Source organism: Gadus chalcogrammus, chromosome 5 (genome assembly GCF_026213295.1).
Source record: "Gadus chalcogrammus isolate NIFS_2021 chromosome 5, NIFS_Gcha_1.0, whole genome shotgun sequence".
NCBI classification, from domain to species: domain Eukaryota; kingdom Metazoa; phylum Chordata; class Actinopteri; order Gadiformes; family Gadidae; genus Gadus; species Gadus chalcogrammus.
This window is the reverse complement of record NC_079416.1, coordinates 12,835,281-12,860,783: the sequence shown is the minus strand read 5'-3', so window position 1 is coordinate 12,860,783 and position 25,503 is coordinate 12,835,281. Positions and strand designations below refer to the sequence as shown.

General features: G+C 46.9%; 4 protein-coding genes across 6 annotated transcripts in view; 2 read left to right on the top strand and 2 right to left on the bottom strand.

Annotated features, from left to right (window-relative positions):
- entpd5a (ectonucleoside triphosphate diphosphohydrolase 5a) overlaps positions 1 to 8,620 on the bottom strand; it is a 12,597-nt gene extending 3,977 nt beyond the window's left edge. The window contains exons 1-10 of one of the 2 annotated variants that reach the window (XM_056590747.1): positions 8,426 to 8,620; positions 3,457 to 4,030; positions 2,991 to 3,070; positions 2,351 to 2,494; positions 1,917 to 1,992; positions 1,215 to 1,250; positions 732 to 820; positions 515 to 594; positions 287 to 348; positions 97 to 198 (exon numbers count right to left, since the gene is read on the bottom strand). In XM_056590747.1, the coding sequence (XP_056446722.1) occupies positions 97 to 198; positions 287 to 348; positions 515 to 594; positions 732 to 820; positions 1,215 to 1,250; positions 1,917 to 1,992; positions 2,351 to 2,494; positions 2,991 to 3,070; positions 3,457 to 3,838 (1,051 nt within the window). In that variant the 5' untranslated portion in view covers positions 3,839 to 4,030; positions 8,426 to 8,620. Of the gene's footprint in view, positions 1 to 96; positions 199 to 286; positions 349 to 514; positions 595 to 731; positions 821 to 1,214; positions 1,251 to 1,916; positions 1,993 to 2,350; positions 2,495 to 2,990; positions 3,071 to 3,456; positions 4,041 to 8,425 lie in introns of those variants that run through there. The other variant, XM_056590748.1, reaches the window with a different exon arrangement.
- On the top strand, positions 8,149 to 17,794 carry LOC130382827 (basal body-orientation factor 1-like). Its single transcript, XM_056590746.1, has 11 exons — positions 8,149 to 8,389; positions 8,806 to 9,055; positions 9,158 to 9,223; positions 12,643 to 12,786; positions 12,872 to 12,952; positions 13,109 to 13,179; positions 13,771 to 13,906; positions 14,925 to 15,391; positions 15,650 to 15,760; positions 16,511 to 16,582; positions 16,735 to 17,794. Exons 1-11 carry the CDS (start codon positions 8,355 to 8,357, stop codon positions 16,796 to 16,798), a joined length of 1,497 nt encoding a protein of 498 aa, XP_056446721.1. The 5' UTR covers positions 8,149 to 8,354; the 3' UTR covers positions 16,799 to 17,794.
- Positions 16,869 to 23,601, bottom strand: aldh6a1 (aldehyde dehydrogenase 6 family, member A1). Its single transcript, XM_056590745.1, has 12 exons — positions 22,907 to 23,601; positions 22,436 to 22,477; positions 22,225 to 22,299; positions 21,678 to 21,839; positions 21,449 to 21,527; positions 20,702 to 21,004; positions 20,204 to 20,325; positions 19,713 to 19,902; positions 19,012 to 19,193; positions 18,693 to 18,872; positions 17,601 to 17,699; positions 16,869 to 17,349 (listed from the first exon to the last, which is right to left on the bottom strand). The coding sequence occupies exons 1-12, from the start codon at positions 22,943 to 22,945 to the stop codon at positions 17,245 to 17,247; spliced, it is 1,578 nt and encodes a 525-aa protein (XP_056446720.1). The 5' UTR covers positions 22,946 to 23,601; the 3' UTR covers positions 16,869 to 17,244.
- Positions 23,239 to 25,503, top strand: gstz1 (glutathione S-transferase zeta 1). Of its 2 annotated transcripts, none has more exons than XM_056590752.1 (9): positions 23,239 to 23,484; positions 23,821 to 23,872; positions 23,959 to 24,026; positions 24,129 to 24,209; positions 24,486 to 24,611; positions 24,889 to 24,964; positions 25,049 to 25,101; positions 25,185 to 25,234; positions 25,315 to 25,503. In XM_056590752.1, the coding sequence occupies exons 1-9, from the start codon at positions 23,455 to 23,457 to the stop codon at positions 25,439 to 25,441; spliced, it is 663 nt and encodes a 220-aa protein (XP_056446727.1). In that variant the 5' UTR covers positions 23,239 to 23,454; the 3' UTR covers positions 25,442 to 25,503. The 2 variants fall into 2 exon arrangements, with proteins under 2 accessions (XP_056446727.1, XP_056446729.1); XM_056590754.1 differs by lacking the exon at positions 23,239 to 23,484 and adding an exon at positions 23,555 to 23,742 and having other exon boundaries at positions 25,315 to 25,502.

The following is a 25,503-nucleotide window of genomic DNA, read 5'->3' as shown; positions in this document are numbered from 1 at the left end:
TTGTCTCCACACGCGGGCCCGAGAACGCACCGATCAACAGATCCACTGGGAGGACGGGGGACGGCGCCAGCCAACCTCAAAGCGCCTGAATCTTACCATCAGGAATCCCGCTGACTTTGTAGGTGATCCCTCCAAAAGTCACATCCTCCCGAAACTTCTTGGGCAGGCACGAGCTGGTGAACACCTTCCAGTCTAGACCTGAGGAATAACGGGCGTTTAGTTGAAGGCCTCGCTCTGACCCATCTACCTTCTGAACCGAGGAGAGTGAGGAGTGTGGGTATTTTACCGTCAGCTCTGAGCGCTCCCAGGGTCGCCAGGCGGGCTGCATATAGCCCGTTTCCAAGGTAGCTGTTGTGGTCCCGGGGAAAAGGAAGCGTTGGAAAATGTTATTCATGGAAATGCACGGATTTATATGTTTTCTATGTTTACATCAGACCACTTACAGGCGAGCCATTGCGCAGCGGTAATTTCAGGGTGCTGCTGGTACCGATGTCCCAAACAAAGCGAGGCATACCTGTGTGTGTAGACCTGGTAGGTGTGGTTGAACATGTTGAAGCTGGCGATGTAGCTGGGCGGCGCTGAAACCACTGTTTTCTGTTGGCCCGGAGACAGATGTTGTTTGGTGTTAGTGACTCAAAAGGGTCAACTCGTGTGTGTGCGTGTGTGTGCGTGTGTGTGCGTGTGTTACCCTCCAAAACACACTTACTCATCAAATTAGATGTTTTGTGTACCTGAGACTTTGGGAGGAATGTGATCTGGGTGGAGCCTCCGCCTAAATCCAGGATGCCCACCGTCCTCTTTGTATTGGAATACAAGTGACCTAAACAAAACAAAGACATAAATACACTTAACCTGCCTGCTATCAACAGCCGGTAAACAGCAGCCCGGCCGCCTGAGTCACGGGCTGCATTTGGAAGTCATTCCCGCTCCAAACACTGTTCTGTTCGCCGGCTGTTTGTTTTTACCTCGCCACCGCGGACAAAAAAACCTATTAGAGTCGTTTATTTTGACTGCAGTTAACACTGAGCCTAGTGTGTAATGGGAGGGAAGCATCTAATATAGCCAGCTGGGCAGAGGGGGTGAGGGGAGGGGGGGGGTAGCAAGATGTGTCAGACAGGAGACCGGAGTCTTCCCCTGCACAGAGGTCCCCTCAGATGAGAGCCTGTTCACCATTAGCATCGTCATAGCAACGCAGAAAGCCAATCGTGTCTTACCTGTCAGGAAGTTGACTGTGACCCAGGCCAGGATACCTACGGCAACACAGGCAGGGAGCAGAGCATTAGCGTTTCCATTTCAAGGAGAGAGCGACTCTCTCTGTTTCAACTTCATTACCAATTACATCACACAAAGACGCAATTATTTGTGTGCGGGCAAAGGGAAGGCAGCGCCCGCAGTTAACGAAGGCTTGAGTTTCGTTTAGCTTTTACTCTCATTAGGTCTGCAGTTTAATGGTGGCTGGCTGCCTGTCTCGCAGGGCGAGCCCAGGTAATTACAGCTCTCTCACATGTGTCACGGTATTGCACCAATAAAGCGTGGAGAATATATGACACATAACATGTGATGAGAAATGACTGGGTCAGGGTGTCTTAAGGAGCACTGTGGAGGATCTCTTTAAATTGCTGGGTGTGGGACCAGAAGCTTCGACCAGGTTATTTAATTCTTAGGGTTGAGGTGTTGACAAACCTCTTGTTAGTTGAGTTTCACCACGCGCGTGTGTGTGTCGGTGAGATACAACGTGGATGAACACAGTGTAAGCAGTACCCTGCAGGAGAGCATCTGGGTCTATTAAACCATCGCTCTGACAGATGTAGGGATATTATCGGACTGGAAAATGTAGAGATATTAACAGGCTGACAGACGTAGAGATATTAACGGGCTGACCACAAGACGTTTTGAGACCCAAAGAGGTGACGTACCTTCGTTGGTGCCATTCATGATGGAAACACTGTTCTTCGGGATGAAGAAGGGGGACTCCGCGAACACTTCCCTCACCTGAGAGAAAAACCACAACAATCAACAACCATCACTATTTATTTAACCAAACCAACATTGGTCTGCGGATTGGCGCGTCTCCTCTATTTGCTCCACGGCAGACAGGCTGTGTTCCCGCCTGAATGACAGCGCTCCCCGCCACATTTATGGTGAAACAGTAGCGTGGATTTGATAATTCAAATGATATATAATGCTTCTCCACAGAACCCCAGAACAGCTGTTTTTTTTCACATGACAGCCACCAAATGGGCAGGCTGGCCTTTTTTTTTCTCAGGCATACTTGTAAGCACTTAGCGGTTTCTTGGACGGGTGGGGCCTCTGCCAAACTGTCTGTGGCCGGGGACAGAACGTGCCTCACCTCATCCAGAAGAGCGTTGGCTTTGTCTTCGGGCAGAAGACGCAGCCCCGCGGTGGCCTTCAGGACCACGGGGGTCTGCTTCCATTCCTCCTCGGGGACCGTCTTCTGAGCGAGCTTCAGCAACTGTCTGACCGTGTTGCCACCCTGAAGGCAAGACGTGCAATCGGTTACCAACCGGCATTTTTCAGCGTGCGTGGCCGCATAGCAATTACCAGAGAGAGGGAACGAGAGAGAGGGAGGTTGAGGGGGAGGGAGAGATAGAGAGTGAGAGAGAGAGAGAGAGGGGGGGGGGAGAGAGAGAGGGAAGAAACAGAGCGGGAAAGAGCGGGAGAAAGATGGAGAGAGAAAAGAGAGAGATAGCATTAGAGTTAGCATGATAGAAAGTAACTAAGAGAGAGATTGTCGAAAAAGAACATTGCATTTCAAAACCAAATACATTGTTGACTGATTATATAAATACACATATTAGAGGCAGATATTGAAACTGATCTAGATAGATGAGGAGTGCCCTCCATAAAAAGTCATTATATGGATCATTATACTGGCCGAAATAGCCCACAATATTTGTGTTGTGTAGCTGACGGTACATTCTGTTTTAGTTATTCACATGTTGAGTGATTGCATGGTGGTGTAATATTACCTCTTCAGGTGTGTCTTTGTATGCAGACAAACCAGGCTTCACTGCATGGTACAATTCATTGTCCAAAACTGGCAGCTCAACTACAAGATAAGGGAAAGACGGTCAGAATATCCATCACACCATGCACAAGTCAACCCATAGCACATCTGCCAAATGTTTATTATCCAAGACAGACAGCCACACATAGTATGTATCATGGACTTTCGTGAGCAGCCTAGCAATTTCAATGTGGAGGCAGACATGGAAATGGAACACAGCTACTTTTAGGCTTTCTGTCTTGCCCATGCTCTTTCTCTCTCTCTCTCTCTCTCTCTCTCTCCCCACCCTGCAGGCACATGTTTGCCTTAACACCACACAGTGAATGACCTAACAGCAGCACACACACACACACACACTCTGGGAGCCGCTTGCAGGGAGAGAGCCAGCCGGAGAGCGAGGGGGAAAGAAAGCAAGGGAGACGCCTTACCTGGGTCCTTCTGGATGAACTTGTAGATATGGATTCTGGTGCCCGTGCTCCCGGCGTCGAACATGACCCCGTAGAAGACCTTGCCCCTGCTGAGAGGCGCCAGGGCGTGGACCACCGCCGCCGGGGCCACCTCGGGGGACTGGTCGGGCTCCTGGGCCGGGTGCAGGGACTCGGGCGCGGGGTGGAAGACCTCCGGGATCACGGGGTAGGTGGGCGCGGCGGGCTGCGCGGCCTCGGGCAGCAGGTTCTCTGTGTTGGCCGAGTGCTCGCGGTAGCGGTAGTGGGGGACGAAGCGGTGGTGCCGGTAGTACGTGGCGTCCGCTCCGAGGACGGCAGCCAGCAGCCCCACGGAGAGGGTCAGCAGCAGCCTCAGTGGAGCCATGGTTTTCACGCACGTAGAGGGTTGGACAGAGAGAGATGGAGACAGCTGGTAGCTCTTAGCAAAGCGAAGGAGAAGCCTTGGTGGAGGTTCTTGTTAAAACGGAGCGCCTTCTCGGAGAGGGGGTGCGGATGGTTGCAGAGAGGCGCCGAGGACCACCGCTGAGAGAGAGCTCGCTGAGAGGGGTGAGGCGCACTAGGGAGGGAGAGGCAGCATGCAAACTCAGGACGGTCTGCTCATCCGCTTACAGTATATAAAGACATAAGGAGATGGCACGTGGCCACGCCGGCAGCAGCCCTCGGCCAATCCCGAGGCGTCCCATCCCTGCTCTGCTCCTGGGGGCGCCCCCTCCTCCGCGGGTTGGAGTACCTGCTTACCAACAGCTTTTTTCCTCCTCCTCGTTTTTTTTTCTTTTCTAACATCATGCTTATTTATTTTTTGTAACCTCCTCAACTCCCAGCGGGTCACATGGAGCCGGTGCCCTTAAACTGGTTAAAGGGTAGTTGTCAGAACATCAAAACGAGTGGCTCACACTCAAACTTCAAGCAATGCTCTAAAAATAACCTTTATGAGTGTATTTAATTAAGACTTGGAGAGTTGTTTGCCTGCACTCTTTACTCTTTTACTCGCGCAAGTGCTTATAATCCAATTTTGGCACTTCTCCTAGGTTAGGAGTGATGCAACAAAACTTTCTATTTCACCGTTGATGACTTGTTAATTAGAAGCTTTCTTTTTTTATGCACGGAGGGAAAAAAAGGTCTCTGTGAAAGGCACGCTCGGAGGTTAAATGGCGTCATCGCTGCTTCAAGTTGCACGGGTTTGTGATTTTTATTTTGTTTAATGTTCAGTTCACCATGGCTCCGTCATTTGGTGGTTCGTTTAGAGGGATTGCCGTTACGAATCCTAAAGTGAAGATCGTAAAAGTTGCCTGACAATTGACTTGGCATGCTACATGACTTAGAGAGGTGTAGTATAATCACTGACTAAGCCCACTGCAGTGCTTTTTTAAACGACTGTACCTTTCAGAAAGATGCACCGATGGGGATTTGAACTCTAACTGGGCATGAGAAGTTGAAAGAATGTTAACAATCATCTCCCTCCCACACATTTCTGTACTACTAACCACAGGCTTTCCTCGGGGAGGAACGCAATTGAGCGGCAAGTGAGCACGGGCAAATGCATGAAAAGCGTGAGTAGATAATATTTATTTGGTTAAGGCTGGAGGCTGGCATGGCTCTTCAAACAAGCAATCAGACACACTGATTGCCATGTAATGCAAAAAGTTAATTCAGAACAGAAGACGGGCATGTGAACCTAAAGACTGAAATGCAATAGCAATTATAAACGGATCAGGCTGTGATTATCACCAGCTAACTCGTTTCTCAGTTCAGTCACACACCGTTGTTCAGTTCCCACACTGCCCGGCGGCCAGGCCATCAGTGGATCTGTTTCACCTTGACCAGCGGGGGGTGAGGTCGTGAATAAGCTGTCAGGCTGAGAAGCAGAGGGGGGCGGAGGTCCTGCCAATGGGCACGAGGCAGTGCGGAGCATAGGGCCACAGAAGGGACAATGAGGGGAGGGTGGGGCTTGGCACCAGCATCCACCAGTCATGCCATTCCGATCCCAGGACACTCCACTGTGCAAAGCACTGTTCCAACACTGTAATTTGGACTAAAAATATTGAACTTTCTTTCTCCTTCCTCTTTTCTAAATACCGTGGCTACTTTCTTTCTCCAATCCTGTGGCTCACCAGAATGGTCTTCTACCCCTATCAAAGCATTCGTGCCCTGGACCTTCTGTGGCCTCGTACCAACATTATTTGAAATTGTGATCATCTGGAATCTCTTGAGAGACTCACGGGAAAGGGTCTGTCAAAATGACCCCCAAAAGGTGGTTTTGGATCAGGGCCGGCTAAAGAAAAAGGCCATATAGGCGGTGGCCTAGGGCGCGTCATCTTCTGGGTCAAAGGGAAACTAGTCTCTTTGGCGACAGTTCTGGTGTTGAGTGTAATTTTTTCCCATGATACAAGCAGTTTGGCCACCGACATCCAGTTTGTAATGTATTTAAAGTATTCATTATGATTGCAACAGCTTTCATCAGTGCGCCATTGGCTCATTGGTGATAGATAGAGATGGATACATTAACTGACATGTTAATCTAAATTCACGCGACATCCCTGTTAACAAAATGAGCAACATGAGCAGGATTTGAACCTGCGTCTCTACGGCTGATAGCAAACAGCTTTCCCAACCATGGCACTGGTACAGCATGAATGATATGCTAATGCTACTAAGTTATATTTGACAGACAATTCATTTGACTTTTTCAAATTTTAAAGAGAATTACTCAACTAAAAAAATCACTTGAAATAAATGTACAACAATAAGAGGACAATTTATTTTATTCTATTTTAGATCAACGCTGCAGCATATCTAAAGCCAATTGTTTTAATCTGCTGTTCTGTGACACTGCAGTCAGGGGTGATTTATTTCGCTCTCTTCCAAACTTACATCCCGGCTTTGCCACAGTTTAACTAAGACTGGTAGATTTAGACTGAAGTAGATCAATAGTAGTATTGTGGTTGAGTAAAAACAATGAACCGTCGAATGGACTTGGTCAAACAGACATACAATAAACAATGTCTAATATTATAAATTATCTTTACATTTTAAACCATACATTACCATTTGTCTCTCCCCATATACTGCATTCCACATACATGTAGAGGTATGTGAGTGAGTGAGTGAGTGAGTGAGTGAGTGAGTGAGTGAGTGAGTGAGTGAGTGAGTGAGTGAGTGAGTGAGTGAGTGAGTGAGTGAGTGAGTGAGTGAGTGAGTGAGTGAGTGAGTGAGTGAGTGAGTGAGTGAGTGAGTGAGTGAGTGAGTGAGTGAGTGAGTGAGTGAATGAGTGAGTGTGTGTGTGTGTGTGTGTGTGTGCTATCTAACATACAGTATGTGTTTGAGTTACTAACAAGCAGTATGTGAATTTTGTAGAAAACAATTTCATTACATTTTTGAGCCAATCATTTGATGTTTGCGTCTGAGAGAGGGTTAGGCTTCCCTGACACCTATAGGATAACGCTAGGATAACGCTCACGCAAGGAGTGTAGTGGATACCTTTGCCATGTATTGCCATTTAATTCAAGTCTATTTTCTAAGTAATCTGGAATCGTTGTTGATTTTGACGTTTTCTGATTTACATTCAGTCATTAACAGAAATGAATATACTTTTCTGTATTATAAATTGTATCATTGAGTGGAACCTAGATTTGATGTATGAGTAAGCATGTTCGTGTTTGGTGGTCCTGTATATTATGACACAGCGTGTCACAAACATCGTTTCCCAAGACGCGGTATCATGTGTATCATTTTGGTGTTTTGTAAAAGCAAGCAACGCATGAAACGGGACCCCGGCTTTGTAATCTAAACAGTGCAATCTATTATTAATATACGCTGCAACGTTACCCTCAGGAATCCCATGTTTGTGGGTGTCCTGCCCTGAAAAGTCCATTGAAGAGACCCAAACCTTGTCATTACAATGCCAATGATAATGACAGCTTGGAAAACTTAAGGAGTTATTTCAGTTTTCTCTTCTTGCTGTCACAGCAATTACCTTTAAATTTAGTCTTCAAACTCTGCGCGTGCCAGCGCAGCCTACGTCTATATGATGTCTTTACAGTACCCTCACCCTGACATTTGGAGATCTCCTTCTGTAAGCTCTCCGCTTCCTCCTGTAAACTGTACGAAATGACACAGGACACAGAGGAAATTATGACCTACGGCTTACTCAACATTGTTTCTTTTGGATGTGCAGCTTGTACATTTATAAATGTTGTTTTTTGATTTGAACAGCTGTGCTAAAGAGGTGAGGAGAATAGATAAGGAATGGGCGAGGCCTGGATCCTAAATAGGGGGAAAAAGTAATTGAGCAGCTCACACAAAACTGCTGACAAGAAAGATGGCATATCATGGGAGATCACGTGCAAACACATCTTGTTTGATAGAGCCAAACAAGTAAAAAACATAATTACACAGTAGAGCCTGCCGTCAGTATCTAGAGCGCCAAGTGTATATATTTCCATGTTGTAGCGCCGTGGTTCATTATCTCATAGTATAACATTCACACATGTTGTTTCATATAATTTGGACTTATAGAAGAAAGACAGAAGTGGCTGTAAGTGGCATGACAATTGCTTTATTTTACTTCATATTTAGTACTACTACTACTAATAGGAGGCCTACCACTATAAATACTGCTACTACTATCACTATAACTACTGCTACTACTACTACTACTTCTACTACCATAACTACTGGATAAACTCAGGATAGCAGGGCCGTCTGCATCAGTAAGTGACACCAGCAAGGTTGTTGCATTGTCAGTGTTTCTATGGCAACAACAACATTCAAAACAAATTGCTGCCCTACACGAACAGGCGGTGCTGATGCGGGGTCAACCTCAAAGTGGGTAACCAGCTTAATCATTTCTTATTGTGGGTCGTCAACCGTTAACCGCAGCGATGCCAAATAAAAAGGGGAATAAAGGAAAAGGCAGGTGAGTTTAACAGTTAAGATAAAAGTATGTACTTACGTATAGGCCAATGACTGAGTGAGGGGTTATGCAAGTTACATCTCGAATCATCCTGAGGTGGTTTATTTCGCGCTGATGACCGGCCCTCAGCACATTATTACACGGCTCTCTTCTAAATGAATCATTCATTTGGCACAACAAAGAGGCCTATAGATTTTATTTATTTTCAGAATCGTATATTTTTTTTAAATTATGTTTCCGCCCAAAAAAGAGAATCAGTTCGATTCTACAGTGTCCATATAGCCTAGTGTCCACAGCAACCATCTGCTTATTCATAGCAGACTATACAGCGGCATACGCTAATTGACCAATCAGAATCGAGTATTCAACGCAGCCGTGTGTGATCCTATTTGAAAATGAACGCGCACAATGTCCCTCAGCGACGCGAAGGAAGGCAAACAAGAGCCCAAGGCCGACAAAGAGTCGGATGTGGAGAGGGCGAAGGCCAACGCTGCCCTGTGGAGGCTGAGGTTGGACGTCGCAGAACAGTCGCTCGATGAGTACCGCGCCTCCACAGGCACGCTGGCCGCGGCCAACCAGGCCCTCACCAACCAAGTGTACCGCTCAGAGAAGGACATGATGGACATCATGGCCCACCTTAAGAGAAAGGACGCCGAGACAGACGCAAAGGTTGTAGCTTTAGAGTCGTTTTTTCTTTCAAAGTAGGATGCAAAATAATAATTGAGTTTTGGTTTAACTGTCCACTAATTGCGCCTTTGGTCGATTTCACAGATAGAGAGTTTGGAGGAGCAACTCAAAAGTGAAAATGCGCATGCGCGTGAAGAACGGGAGAATCTGGTGGGTCTACTGTATGTTGAGACATGTAACGAGACATGTAACGGCATGTAACGTTATATAAACTAAAAACAGCATTAAGAACGAACAGCATGCATACCTACGGAAGAGGATTAGGGCCACACATGTAAAAAAAAATTAAGTTCTGACTTTATTCTCAGAATTCTGAGAAAAAAGTCAGAATTCTGACTTTAATCTCAGAATTCTGAGATTAATGTCAGAATTCTGACTTTAATCTCAGAATTCTGAGAAAAAAGTCAGAATTCTGACTTTAAAGGCACCCAGTGCAACTTTCGAGGCTTAAAAATAAACATTCAATTTCTAGTCTTTTTTACACGTAGTAAGTTTCAATAACTCCATACCATTACATACCGACATTCAAGCAGCAAAGATGAGACGTCGTTGTGGGGTGAGAACTGATAGAAAATCGATAACAACAACAATGCCGCCATTTTCTTTATTTTTTGTAACCTACAATAAATAAAGCAGGCTTCCAGTCAATGGAAAAATGGCTTCTCCCCACCGGCGATTGTTGTTTACGATTTTCTATCACTTCTCACCACACAACGACGTCTCATCTTTGCTCCTTGAATGTCGATACGTAATGGTATGGAGTTATTGAAACTTACTACGCGTAAAAAAGACTAGAAATTGAATGTTTATTTTTCATTGAATGTTTACATAAAGTTGCACTGGGTGCCTTTAAAGTCAGAACTACGGGTATCTGTAAGGACAAACCTCCGTGGGAGAGACACTTTGCTTTATGCAGTAGGAGGAAACCTATGGAAAGCCAAGAAGGCCACAATCCGGCCCTAGAATGGCGCGGTGAAAGTGCACGTCCCATAGCCAACTCACCAAGCCCACCAAGTCCAGTATTCAGAATTCATAGCATTTATTCACAAATACGTTCTATTTTTTTGACAAGCGGAGCCGACAGTCCTGTGCAAATATGCAAATTAGCCATGTGCGCCAAACAGAAGATAGACGCAATGTATAGAACTGATTGTTGTGCATTGTTGTGGATATGTAGGCTGGTTAGTTGTGGTTGTTTGTGGTCTTAGTGAAACAGCTTTGCCTTGGAGTTGGAGAAGTTGGAGTGATTGTGTGAATGTGCGAGAGAGAGCGCACCTGCCGTGGTGATGTTGGGCTTGTTGTGGGCTTATATGAGATCAATGATGTATCTGTCTGATCGTATTAGCTGTAGATGGATGGTTAAATAATGTCACAAGATCGGTCATACTGCAGGCTCTCATTTGCAAATGCACTGATTGTGTGCCCGTCTCCAATATGCTATATACCTGGCATTTATTCAGTTCATGTTCTTCTGAGTGCGCAAGAACGGGGCCAATTATTGTCGTGTTTGCATTGTAATGCACAACTTTGCCCCTCCCTGTTATAAAATAACGTGCATCCCAACAACTTTAGCCAATGCAGGCTCCTATTGCTTTACCAGTGTGTTTAACGTGTGTGCGTGTGTGTGTCTGTGTGTGTGTGTGTTGTCATGTAGGCTACAGATATAGATTGATTGGCTTGCTTGCATCCATGAAATATTGTAATGTTATTGCCTAGCTGGCTACTGCATATCGAGAACAATCTGGGGATGAGGGCATCCCCGAATATTGACGGGTATTTCGCACACTGCCATCTCAATATGACTAATAGCCGCGGCTATTAGTTCCGTACAGATTCCGTACGGAATTCTTGCACTTTTACCGCGCCATTCTAGGGCCGGATTGTGGCCTTCTTGGCTTTCCATAGGTTTCCTCCTACTGCATAAAGCAAAGTGTCTCTCCCACGGAGGTTGGTCCTACAGATACCCGTAGTTCTGACTTTAAAGTCAGAATTCTGAGATTAATGTCAGAATTCTGACTTTAATTTCAGAATTCTGACTTTTTTCTCAGAATTCTGAGATTAAAGTCAGAATTCTGACTTTTTTCTCAGAATTCTGAGAATAAAGTCAGAACTTGTTTTTTTTACATGTGTGGCCCTAATCCTCTTCCGTACATACCTGAGTCTGAGTCAATAGGATAGCGTCTTAAATGCCACCTGCCCGCTGAGACTCAATGTTATCCCTGATGCTTTCACTGCAACAAACGTGCATTTAAAACTAAAGCATCTCAGAAATGTCGTTAGTTTTAATAGTTGTGGTCCATGTAATTATGAAGACATATATTATGCAAGACAAGAACCATCATCCATGCGCCATGCAGTCATAAACAAGGAAATCAATCCTTGTATTTTAGATCAATGGTCAGATTTTAAAAAATCTTCCCCACTGACACAACAACCTTTTTAAGATGATTGGCCTTTAAGTCAAATTCTAAGATATATTTAGCTTAAACTAAACAAGTAGCAGTCTGGCTATGATATCAAAACTATGGCCTAGCTGTTTTCCCATATTCTCTTATTTCATGCTGGTGAAATAAAATGATTCAGAATGCGTTTGAATCATTCATCATTCAACCATGGAACAAAACAGACCCGGAGACCCGATCTGCACCAGCTCAAAGCATCTCTATTTTAGACATGCAGGGAGCTGTCACATACGCTTGTGTTGAAATAAAAACCCATTGTGGTCCGCTTTAAAGACGCAACTTCAAAGTATTCCCTTTCTGCTCCATTTCTTATTGTGAGGTGATAAAATGGTTCACTTCACCCATGAACTAAGCTAATGTGAACTTCAAAAGCTCTCAGAGAACGGGAGGGCTCTGGGTTCCGTCTACTTGAATGAGACCTCACAGCATTGTGGCGAGAGGAGTCCCAATTAGTCAAATGATGGCATCATACTTTGCATTACGCAAGAGACTTTGGCGCGGCACTCGGCTCATCTCTCGCCGTTGAAGTGATGGGTATATTTTGGACGGATGAACGGCGTTTGCAAAGCGTGCAGATACTGCGCACGGAGAGCAGGCCTCCGTACCGTGAAGAGCGCGTTGTACCGAACATACAGAGTTATCTGAAGAATAACAATTGGGCCGAGACTAGCAATCAGATAGTCGATACCCCCTTATTATGTCATCATCTACATGACTGTGGGTGTGTGTTTTGCTAGTCACTCATGACTTTGGTCTCTTTGTCGCATTTTTCGCCCGGGCTGGTGTGTCCACAGTAGCCGTTCAGGCATTTGGTCGGACTGATGGGGCCTCAGGTCGGGTTTCAGCTGGACCGGGTCCATGTGAACTTTTAGAACAGATATTCTTCCCAGATGCTACAAGTGGTAGTTCTCTCTTCCTGGAAGCTGTGGCAATCTCTTGGCCGGGTCGTCCGTGCTATCCTTGAAATTTTGGTTTCAGTAACCAAAAACTGCCCATTATGGTTATTGAAAGAGGCGATGCACGCACATGATGCGTTAACGTGGACATCAACGAGGTTGTAAAATTAATGTCCATTTCTTGAATGTTGTTCAATTATCTTTTTGCCAGGTCGCCGAGCACACTCTTCAAAACGAAGAGCTCGAGCAAAGATTCGGGGAGAGGGCCAAGGACTTTGACACGATCCAGGCGGGGCTGAAGAAGATCGAGGAGTTCCGCAAGACGAAGGCCAAGATGGAGCTGGAGCTGAGACGCGTAAGGACCTACGGCCAGTGGGGCCTAACGTCGCTCTGCTATCAGTGGGAGTGTGTTCACCCTGGGATCCCTGTGTGTTCCCCAGATGAGAGAAGGCATGTTGCTCGCCGAGAGAAAACACCTAGAGAACCTGGGCAGAGTGGAGACCAAATTCTACACCCAAAAGGTATTCTCAAAAGTATCACCGTGAATCATAAAATCACAAAAGACCGGTGACATAAGAGGCCGATGTGTTTACATTGAAGTCATTGATACTGAATACAGAGCATAGATCATCTGGTGTTTCTGCACTAAGCTGACTGTGGTGTGCGTCTTTCTGCAGCTGCGCCTTGAGAAGGAGGCTGAGCAGAGGCTGGCCCACCTGAGTGAGCTAGCCCACGATGAGGCCGTGCTGTGAGTCGGTTCACTCTCCTATCCTGGCTGGAATGAAGGCAATCATTATAGAAATGTGTATTTGGCTAGCCCACGTTTTGTCATGTTAAAGATACCAAGAGCCCACATCAGCAGAGAAAACAAGCCCATCCTGGAGAATTCTGTGTGTCCAGTGTATGCAGAGATCCTCGTGTTTATTGGTTTTAGGGAACCATACTACATCTCTTCCGTGTTTTAGTTATTTATTCCCCCCATGTCCATATAATATCAACAGTGATCCCGGTGTGGTCTTGCTAATTTTAGCTTCCAGTTGAAGAAACAGACCCTTTGTTGGTCCAAAGAGATGACTTGGTGATCATGGAGACTAAGCAAAAAATGTCTGCGTATTTTCACCGTCCAACATGGCAGCATAATTTAGGCCTCATATTTATGGTATTTTATTGTCAGACCTGGAAAGTCACATATTAGGAAAGGCTTCCATGAACGTGTGAAAAGGGAAATTGGGGTGGTATGGTGTAGCTGGGACCGAATAAGCAGTTCACCCAGCGACTTTAAAACATTGGTCTTCCCAGATGATCTGATCCTAACTCACATCCTAACACAACTCCACAGGAAGCTAGACGACGCCTCCCGCTCGGTGTTCAAGGAGAACGTCCGTCTGAACGAGGCCTTGAACTACCACATCAAGGAGGTAGAGGACCTGAGGAAAAAGGCTGCCACCTCACAAGCCACGATGCTCAGGGACAAGGTACGACGTGAACGTCGGGCAGAGCGACTAAAATGGTGTGATTACGGGATGGACCGGGGCCGATCAAGTCCGAAAAAGCCTTTTCTTTTTTTTTCTTTTTTATTGCTTGTCAGACTTTTTCTGGTGATATTTCCCCCCCGATTGTTTGCTTGTGCTGACGGTGTGTATACTGCTTGTGGTCCCCCCCCCATCTCCTCTCTCGCTTGCCAGCCCTCTCAGCGGTTGGTGGTCATGGTGAGTTTCCACTGCCGTTTGGATTTAGTGGCAGTCCCCCCCCCCCCAAAAAAAAACGTTTTCCGGCGCTGATTCCCGACGCAAACAAACACTGACCACCTTAATCCCTCCCCTGATAATGACAGTGAACACAGGAAGGATTTATGACAAACCCCGGTAGTCTGAACCCTTTTCTGTCCACTCAGGGGTTCCCTGAACACCATAATCTGATAATCCGCCGGGTTCTTCCTGGCCGTAGCCAGCCTTGAGGTCAGCGTGGGCCATAGTCGTTATTTCCAACCCAAAGAAAGAAAAATAAGTCATTAAAAAAAAGGAACTCGACAAATTGGTGACAATCAGCATGTTAGCCCATGCTGCGTGCACGTTGTGTGTCTGTGTGTGTGTGTGTGTGTGTGTGTGTGTGTGTGTGTGTGTGTGTGTGTGTGTGCCTTACCTGATATCTCAAAATGTGCAAAAAAATAAACTTTTACACTAGAATATAAACTACGTTCCGGACCAGAATCCCCCCGGACCGTCCCACATTGGTGCCAAGTCCCGATGGTTTGTGATTCATCTTATTTCAAGGCAGCCAGGTAGTAACCGTGACCGGATGTGGAGTTCTCGTGTCGTGTATCTGACATCCATAATGCATGAAATGGTTGAAATTGTACCGTACTAATTTCTAAACCCTGGCTACAGCGGCGGCTGGGTCCATGACGTAGGAGCACTCGTGTCGAACAGATCCGATGACCCCCCACCCGTGAACCCTCTAGACCCTGATCTCTCGCACCTTCTCCCCCCCCAGTATACCGATGTGCGGATGACCCAGACGAACGCGGCCCAGATGAAGGCCTACAGGAAGGAGATCGCCGACCTCCGGGCCAAGCTGGACTACTCGGAGAAGGCCCAGGCGCTGCTGGTGGGGCAGCTGCTGCAGGAGAGGGGGCTCCGCGAGGTTGACAGCCGGGCCAGGTCTGAGGACCTGCACAGGTTCCAGAAGTTGTTGGCCAAGCGGGGCAGAGAGACGGCCCGAGGCAAGCGGAAGGTCGCCGAGACGGAGCTGCAGCGTTTTTTCCATGCCGCACTCTCTCAGGTGAGGCAGGAGATCCAGGCCAGCAGGCTGGTGTACAAGAAGCAGGCGTCGACGGCCTACCAGGGCAGCCTGAGGGAAGCCCTGGCGGGTAGGAAGCAGCACCCCCTCGTCCGCACCTTCAACAAGAACCCCCACAGCACCAACTCGGTCTACGCGGACATGGAAGAGGCTCAGAAGTGGTATGGCCGAGCTCCTGCAGCGTCGGTCTGATTCCACTTTATTGGCTTTATTGGCGCTGCGGTCTGCCTCAGACACGTTTTAATAGACAACCAAACACTGGTGACACCTTGCTTTAGAGTAGACGGTATAAAACGTTTGTGTGGCTGTGAATCTAGGTTGATAGAGTGCGATCCTTTTAGTGATTGACCTAAAAGGATCGTGTTTCATTAGTAATTCCAGTCAAATAACATGTTCATGTTTTCTCCCCTGGATCGAAGGACTGAGACGCAGGGACAGAACGAACAAGTGGACGTCAGAGACCTCACTTGGGAGCAAAAGGAGAAAGTGCTGATGCTGCTCTTTGCGAAGATGAACGGACCAAAAACGAGGTAAACTCCCCATGACTCTCTAACCCTGTCCCGCAGAGATGTGTGAGTTTACAACTAGCACAGCGAGACGTGGCGGTCACCTAAAGCGACCACTCTCCCTGGTTCCAGTGCCCTGCTGAGATAATAGCATCAGCTCCTCGTGGCTGAACGCTCAGCCACGAGTGTCTGAAGGGACGGGGAGCCAGTGACAGCATGCAGCGTGTCTGAAGCTCTGCGAATCGGCGACCCCTCCCTGGTTTTAATGTTTGCAACAGATATTTTTCTCAGAAGAAGAGGATACCATAAAACATAAGTTTGGCCTCGACCAATTTTCTTTTCCGTACGGCCGCCTAAAAAGAATTAAGACAGAGTCTGGGCACAATGGTAAAAATAGGACCGGCCACAGAGTCGTGTACTTGGAAACAAACATCTGGTCATGTCGATTTAGGCCTGTGCCCGTTTGGCCCATTTATTCAGTTCTTTGAACCCTTGTGGTCCAGGGAGAGCAGCTGGTAACGTGATTTCCCAGAGACGGTGTGCGGGAGATGTTAACGTATGGGCGTGCGGTGGGGCCCGCGAGATGTCCATGCATGTTGGCAGTGGTCTGGCACCTCGTCCTTTGATTGCGGGATCCGTTTACGGGATCCCGGGTCCGGTCGCCCCAGAGTAACGCTGGGGCTGGGAGTGGACCGATGCACTGCCAAGACCGGCGTACAGTAGGGCTTCTAGGCCTCCACGCAGCTCATCTCTCGCTTGACTCTGTTGCTTCAGGAAGCAATGCCGGAAGGAGGCTCCTGACACGTCCAGGGAGCAGAGCGGGAGGGACAGCGCGGACGCCCTGAGGTGAGGCACTGGCGGAATGCGTGAGAGTCCGACTCTTGTGTTCGGTCACTTGTAATTACAAAGCGCTGCGCTGATTTTTACCGGTACCACCTCACGTGTTTGGCCTGCGAACATTCTGAGACGCTACTAAATGGTGACTGTCCTTCTCGCAGGATGACCCAGAGGACCTTCATGACCCTGATGCCCGAGAACAGCCTCCCTGACATCCACAAGTGACCCAGGTCTTGGCCTGGCTGTCCCCCCTCCCCCCACACACACTACTGTCGGCTGCTGCTGGGTGGATGGGAATAAAGAATATCCTAAGCATTAGGACAGGGATGTTTATTTTCCCAAACAAACATTGGTCAACATTTTATGAAATCCACTTCTATCCACCTTTGTTCATTCACTTTAGGCATGGTTTTCATTCTGATTCCGATGTTATTAGTATATTTTGTAGATAAGACGGGGAACACACACACGACAATCAGTAGAAAATCTTCACAGAAGGGAAATAATTATAAAAATATTAAAAAAAAAATCTGAATATCATCAAGGGGAAATGCTTTAATATCGTGTCTTCGGCACACATTTTTACGTTTTCTATCGTGTGAGATAAGGGAATTATTAGTAATTTTCACATTTGAATTCACAAGACACCAGACAGGCTCACTGCTAGCCATTTATCGCCCCATGGTTGGCATGGTAACTGCAGGACTCTTTAGTGTGGCGTCTTCAGCCTTCCACTGCGAGGTGACAGTCTTGATTTGTGTGTAGAATTGAATTCCCTGTAAAGGAGAAAGCGGAGCATATGAATCCTTTACAGCTGCAACTTTGGAATTCTTATTTTTATTTTCCTCCTTATATGAACATATATGCATGTGAGGTAGCCTATAAATGATATTGTGTATTAAGCCTTCAATACCTCTGATTACATCAGGATACTATATACCAATCTACCAGCCATCATAAAAGACTTGGCAGCAATGACACTAAATGTGTAGTCATTAAAAAGGGACTTCTCGGAACAGTCACTCACTTGTTTTCCATAGAAGTTAGTGTCCCCTCGGAAAGATCCTCTTGACCCAGTGAACGAAAACATTGGCAGCGGAACCGGGATGGGAACATTCACTCCAACCTGCAGATCACCACACCACACAGCACATCAACACACGTGTTGATTACAGGTAAGAAGAGACGCGCAGTCGTCCCTGCTTATTAAAACCCAAAACAAAAACATGACACCACTGAGCTAACTTTAAATAATTGTGGTTTGAATCTGTACCTCAGAGCGCTTCCTAAGCCCTCAGTTATGAAAGCAGAAACTATAAACACAACATTTGTTTTGTTTTTCTGACTGTGCTGGAAACTGCCGTGACCGAAATAATTTTTTTAAGAAACCGCGGCGATCATGAGGACACTGGGCAGGAAGGGCTCTCCTGGCCAGCATCATGACAGGGGAGGATGGGGGGCCAGGATCCAGTCAGGGCACAGAAACGGCCTGACACAGAAGAGGATCTGTCTGTTGACTGGAGGTTTTTCGAGGAGAGGGCAGCATTCCCCGACATGTGAACAGCAAACACAGCGAAGAACATGGACCCACAGCCAAACAAACACGGGGGAAAGTGTCCATATTTACGCTTGAATCTTCAACAACCAAAACAAACTCAGAGGATTCCCTGTTTTGTGATATTAATACAAGACATTTTCTTTTTCCCCCCGTGAAGACATCTTTCCATTTCTCCCGTGTTTTGGTTTGAAAACCACATATTTGCTCACGCTATTTGCAGCCTTAATGGGGAGGGGGTGGTTAGCGGCAGGGGGTGCCCGTGTGTATATTTTCATTCTGCAAACATTGCTATACTGGCTGGGGAACATAATAATGACATTATCATAATGTGTGTGTATGTTTTCAAACTCAAGTGTGATGTAATTTGCGTTTGACAGATTCTGCATAGACATGACAGGCGTCTGTGAATGTCTCCTTTCTCCTCGGGCGCGTGCACACACACACACACACACACACACACACACACCACACACACACACACACACACACACACACACACACACACACACACACACACACACACACACACACACACACACACACACAGCTATAGATGCTCACCTGGCCGACGTCCACCTCGTGAGTGTATTTGCGCGCTGTAGCACCGTTGGTGGTGAAGATGGCGGTGCCGTTGCCGTAGGGGTTGTTGTTCACCATGCTGATGGCGTCGTCCAGGGTCTCCACCTCCAGCACGACCAGCACGGGCCCGAAGATCTCCTCTGTGTAGCACTTCATCTGGGGCTGCGAGGGCAGAGCGGACGACAACACGCTTAAAACACACACACACAGGCTTTGGGCTTCTTCATTCCATGTTATTGCACTGGCACACATAGTGTAATGTATTTACGTCCCAGAGCGGGTGCACCAAGCCCATGCGTACCGTAACATTGCCGATGATTGTAGGTCCCACAAAGTTGCCGTTCTCGTAACCCTTGACGTGGACGTTCCTGCCGTCCAGCAGCAGAGAGGCGCCCTCGTCCAGGCCGCTCTGGATCAGACCGTTCACCCTCTCCTTGGCCTGGGGGGAGATCAGCGGCCCTACGTCTGCGCCGGGCTGGTCTCCTGAAGGGGCCCCGGAAACACACCCAGGTAACAAGGTAACTGACACCGTTGCGGCGGCCGATCGAGCATGCACTTAGAGAGAGGGAGCCGGCAGACAAGTACTCATTTAGCGGAGGGTTCCTCGCGTATTTAAGGGTCTGCTGCAGCCACAGAATCTCTGCTCTCACAGATTCCGGTAAATGGGGAGGCCGTCTGTCGTTTCTCGCCACAGAAGGATTCCACAACTTCCTTTCTCAAAAGGAATCGATGCGCCCGTCCCCCTTTCTGCCCCCCAGGCCGCAGATCTGCCCACCAATTTGCAGCATGGGCGCTTAGACGAGCCCAGCGTGGCCGGGGGCAGATGTTAGGCTCTGGCGGAGCGCGAGACTGAGCTCTGTGGTCGGGGGGGGGGGGGGGGGGGGGGGGGTGGGGCAGCGTGTGTGGCCCCCCAGAGGGACGTACACTGAAGCCTGTTGAGAACCCTGGTGGGGGCTGAAGGGTAAGGCACAGGGTGGGGTAGGGAGGGTGAGGGAAGGGCACCTGCGTTGACGCGCAGCGCCTTGGATCGCTCCACCAGCTCCGGCAGCCAGCTCCGCGCCTCGCCCACCAAAATGGCGGTGGAGAGGGCCATGCAGCGCTGCCCGGCCGCCCCGAAGGCGGCGCCCACAAGCTGATTGAGGGTGTTCTCCTTGTTGGCGTCGGGCATCACCACGCCATGATTCTTGGCTCCCTAGCGTACACACAAGATGCGGTCAGCCTTTCACCAGTTCTGCTTTGACATGAATGAACTCATCAGTGCCATTACCAGGAATAACGCCATATGGTTTACTGAAATTTTTGTGTGTGACAATTGTAGGGTTGTATTAATAAGACAAGTGTTGAGAGACAACTGTATAAAAAGCATTAAAACCATAAGGCGGTGTCCTACGGTTGTAAGGGCAAATCAAGCGTATTTGCTAGTCAACACTGCCACCTTCTGGTCACGTCTGACAACATGAGCGATGAAGTTTAGCTGGAACTCGACCACTTACCATGTTAGACTGAACCCTCTTTCCATTTCTTGATCCTCTTTCATATATGTATTCTCCTGCTTGGTTTGAGCCCACAAAGCTGATTGCCTTGATGGCAGGATCATCACAAATGAAGTTTACAGCTACAAAATAGAGACAAAAAGGATAGGAACATCAGATGACCATACTTTTACACTGTTCAAAATGTATTGATGCATTGTAATGAATTCAGTGTAAAGTTGGCAATTCACCTGCATTGATCAGCGATAATCACAATAATACATTGTAACTATAAATTCATACAATAACCCACTTAAATTGCACATTTTAAATGTGGTAGCCCTAAAAATGCAGTTCATACTTTAATTATTTTTCTGTTTTGTGCACAGTGCATAATTGAAAAAAGAACATAAATACATATTATATATAATTGTGATCATCCAGTCAACTCCACTCCCTGTTAGACCAATCTATGACTGACCCCGACTGACCCCCACCCCGACCCCCGGGCGGTCCCACCGTCGTGCTGGCCGTGGATGATGTTAAGCGTGCCGTCGGGGGCGCCGGCGTCCTGCAGCAGCTTGGCGAGGAGCATGGCGCAGCCGGGCACGCGCTCCGAGGGCTTCAGCAGGTAGGTGTTGCCGCACACCAGCCCCACCGGGAACATCCACAGCGGGATCATGGCGGGGAAGTTGAAGGGGGCGATGCCGGCGCACACGCCGATGGGCAGGCGGAAGGTGTACGTGTCCATGTCCTTGGTGAGCGAGGGCAGCGTCTCGCCCAGCATCAGGGAGGTGATGCTGCATGTGTGCTCCACCACCTCTGTGAGGAAGGGGGGGAGGGAGGAGGGGGGGACATCAGATACATGCCGGGGGGCTGATCGAATCAGACACACTAGGCGGGTGGTGGTGAATCAATGGGAACTTCTTGGAACGGGAGTACAGAATAAAAGTGTGACCGAGAGAAACAGCACAGCTCTTTGTTTACTGAATAATTCCAAATGAACTCCAGAGGGAATTTTTGAGACCAAGAAATGGGTACAGCCAAGAGCGGATTCGTTGAAACATGTGTCATGTTCGCGTAACACAATGTGTCAAGAAAAGAAAACTAAAAAACTAGAAAACTTGTGGCCAAAGCAGCCAACCCAGAAGACAAAGTGTACTGATTAACCCACTGCAAGTTACAGGCCCAATGTGTGTCAAAACATGGCTCTATGTTGACCTTTGCATAAAGCCGATGCATGGGTTTCTGAGTGTTAAAACTTACGCAATCCTCTGAACACATCGCCCTCTGCATCAGCCAGGGTCTTTCCCTGTTCCAATGTTATCGACTTGGCCAGCTCTTTCTGCACAGTAGGTAAAGACACACACTTAATCAGTCAACATTCACCTCTCCTCACACCCTTAACTATTGTCACCTAAGAGGACGATATAATACGAGATCTAAATAGCTGAGTCCACCACATGAACTTCCACCATAATAACACTTCACTCACAATATTGTCCTTGATAAGCTGCTGATAGCGCAGAAAGACCTGCTGCCGCGCCAAGATGGAGGTCTCTGACCAGGGGCGGAAGGCCCTGGAGCAGGAGTCCACCGCGGCCAGCATCTCCTCCTGGGTGGCTTTGGGGACGCGGGAAATCACCTCGTTGGTCGCCTGCGGCACGGAGAGACAATAATTACTCTGGGCTGAACTCCTGGAACTCCACGACCAAAGTATAGAGGCTTGGGGGAGGGGGGGGGGGGTATTGTTCTAGAAAATAGCTGTGAGGTTTATTCCTGTCGAACCATGAGAAAGTTGTGATAGCTGAGCTGAACTATCTTTTGGAAGGTCGTTCAAAGGTCAGGAAGATAAAATACAGTTGGGAGATTTAAAAACAACAGCCTTCAGTAAGGGGGAATAATTGACTTCATTGCATGATAGGTGAGTTCTCGGTTATTCATTATCCTTCTCATGAACAGCAGCAGAAAATTGGCGAATTATGCAACCAGAATATCAACTAACTAATGTACCACTGACTTTGTGCTCAGATCATACTTACAGGATTGTGAATATCGAGCCATTCTGACGTTGTGGATTCTACAAATTTCCCATCAATGAACAGCTTGGTGGTGGGCTGGTAAGAGAGCAGATATCAAGTCACACCGTGTCTCTGAACACAAAAAATGATGTTATTAATGTACAGTTAAGGCAGCTCTACTGCACTTCGAAGGAGCTGATTTTATGGATGTCATTAAAAACTGTTAACTCACCACTGAAGAGTAGTAGCACTGATGGGCAACTCCGAGGGGAACCTGTTCAAGGTGGGGAAAACATTCTTAACTTTTCAAGTATCCAAACGTAGCTTAACAGTTCAGTTTATGCAAAGACTACTTGTCCATGTGTTGTACACCTGTTGAACTTTGTTAGTAAGCCATTAATAAGCCTGTCGGGCACACTGTAGTATAGGGAACAAAGTCAAGTCTGGAGATTCAACCCAGGAGCTGGTCGTTGTGAGCCAGGGCATTTTATGAAATGTGAACACATATCAATCAAAGGATTGTAGCAAGGCCTATTGCCTTCAGAGGAGATATCAAAGGGCAGTCCTACGGGTCAGCCACTTAATGACAAACTAATCAAATAAACTAGACACAAGTTAATGTCACAAGCATTAAGTCATGCAATAGGAATAACAGTTACAGCATTGCCTTTGGTTATATTATGCATTTGTATTATTTGCTCACCCTTTTCTTCAACATTGATCTCATTGCAGTGGCAGCCATGTTCGAAATACTTTTTGTTACTACTACAATAATTTGACAGACCCCCCAGGTGGAACTGTGGTAAACAGGATTCAATGCACTCCTTGACACACACGCAGTTCATTAGTAGGCGGGATCTAAACCATGCTGTGGCCCTTGATTCGTTTCATGTGAGCACGCCTGTTTACATAGTAGTCTTATTGGGTACATGTCACGCAAACCGTCCAATCGCTAGCCTGCTGGTTTATGATGTCCGGCCTCAATGGGAAAAGATATCTTCTAATTTGACAAGCCTTTTAACCAGTCATTTCGTAGGGGGAATTATATAACCCGCAAAGTTGACACTTGGAAAGCTGAACAACAATGTCAAAATAACGAGGGTTTATAGTGTGTGATTTGCACGACACTGTTATAATTGATACATTAAGCTAATGCTTATCGCAAAACATTTCGAGGAACAACCCGTAGGACATGAAATGCAAGTGTGCTATTATCTCGCATTTTAAAACCTTATCAGGACCTTCACAAAGATGCGTCTCTCCATCGTCAGCCTTGCCAAGGTACACAAAAGCATGTTGTGAGCTGCAACGCCGCAGCTAAGCTGCAGAGACATGTGGTTCGAAGTAGCTAATGCGAACCACATTGACTCCCGAAGTGCTTGGTCACTGTGCAAAGATGAGGGAGGAGGGTTTTTAGGGAGCGATTCTATTGGCTACGCAATGATGGGCTACGCAAAAAGGTCTGAGCTCCTCTTAAACATATCTTAAATAGTTGTGGAAGAGTTCCCACTGCGGAAAAATATGGCTACGCATGATAAGGTGAACTGATTATCCAGAAGTAAATGAGGACAAATGTAGATTTGTTTCATACGTGCTTATGTTCTCCTCTGATTACAGCCCATTCTTCACGGTTACTTCAGAAGTTCTTGTTCTTGGAGGGTCCGCATCGGTGAGTTATTATTGGGGTGGGCCTGCATTGTTTTCTGAGCTCCTCTGCGTTAAGGTAACAGTGATTCATAACCTATTTGGTGTCAGCTTTTGCTCTCAAAGGGATTGAATACGAACAGATTCCAGTCAATCTAATCAAAGATGGCGGTCAGCAGGTAATTTAATCATTGCCCATTTAATATGTTCTTTACAAAACATTCATGGTTATGAAATGCATGCAGAATAATATGTAATACTTTTCGTTTCATTGTATTAAGCTCACAGATCAATACAAGGCACTCAACCCCATGCAACAAGTGCCTGCAGTGGAAATCGATGGAATCACTTTGTCCCAATCAGTGAGCTCTCATGCACTTTGTACATTAATACATTTTTCTTTAAAAGCGCCTTTCAATGTACCCTTGGACACTGTACAAATAAAGTGCCTATAGTCAAAAAAAGTACATGCATAGTCAATAGCAGTCCCACACATGTTCAGATAACACTGACAATATGGACATAGTACATTCAGACAGGAACAAAAAAAGTGTACACCTTCAAACTTTACTCATTCATTCCATTCCAATGTCAGCACTTAAGGTATTGGTACAACACATGCTGCTTCTACTCCTCAGTTAGCAGTGATCCAGTACATCGATGAGACCAGGCAGGGTCCCAAGCTCCTACCCGCATGCCCCAAGAAGCGCGCCCAGGTGCGGATGATATGTGACATCATTGCCTCTGGGATCCAGCCTCTTCAGGTACATCCTGTACCTTCCGTTTTTAACCAGAGAGATGCATCTGTTTTGATGAAGTCACCACAACATCGGTGAAGCACCTGAAATACATGTTTGTCAATATGAAGTAAACTGCAATCTAGCCATAATTATATTACTCCTTAGCATGAGTTGTGTTGTAACAGTGTAATGCTTTTTGATACACATGGGTTATCAAACATGAACTTCTGGATTTTTTTGGTTTAAGACTTAGGCTAACCTGCAACATAAGTTATCAAGTTATGAAACTCTGCTTCCCCAGAATCTGTATGTGATCCAGAAGATCGGAGCAGACAAGGCGCAGTGGGCACAGCATTTCATCCAGCGAGGTTTCCAAGGTATTCAACAGGACGTTGTACACGGTCACTAGTTGCCCATCCTGTCTACCAGACAGTAATTGTATTCCCTGCTTTTATCCCCAGCTTTAGAACCCATCCTTAAAGAAACCGCTGGGACATACTGCGTAGGAGACGAGGTAAGGATAGCCTTGTATCATCCTGATGGCTCTGGAGGACTCATTCATAATGTAGTGACCCCATGTCCCTCTGTCTGCTCTAGATATCCATGGCAGACATCTGTCTTGTGCCACAAGTCTACAATGCAGAAAGGTTAATACTTTACTTCTAAAACAGTTACTTAATATAAATACTGCCTACTGTACTACAAGTGTGATCCTCCTTCTCCTCAGGTTCAAAGTGGACGTTGGCCAGTTCCCAACGATTGACCGACTGAACCAAACCTTAGTGGGGGTCGAGGCCTTCAAGTTGAGCCACCCGTCCTGCCAACCCGACACGCCCGCTGACCTGCGTTCTTAGGATGCAGGACTCAGCTGCAATTGCATATTTGTAGAATAAAACTATTTCTCATAATTCCTGTG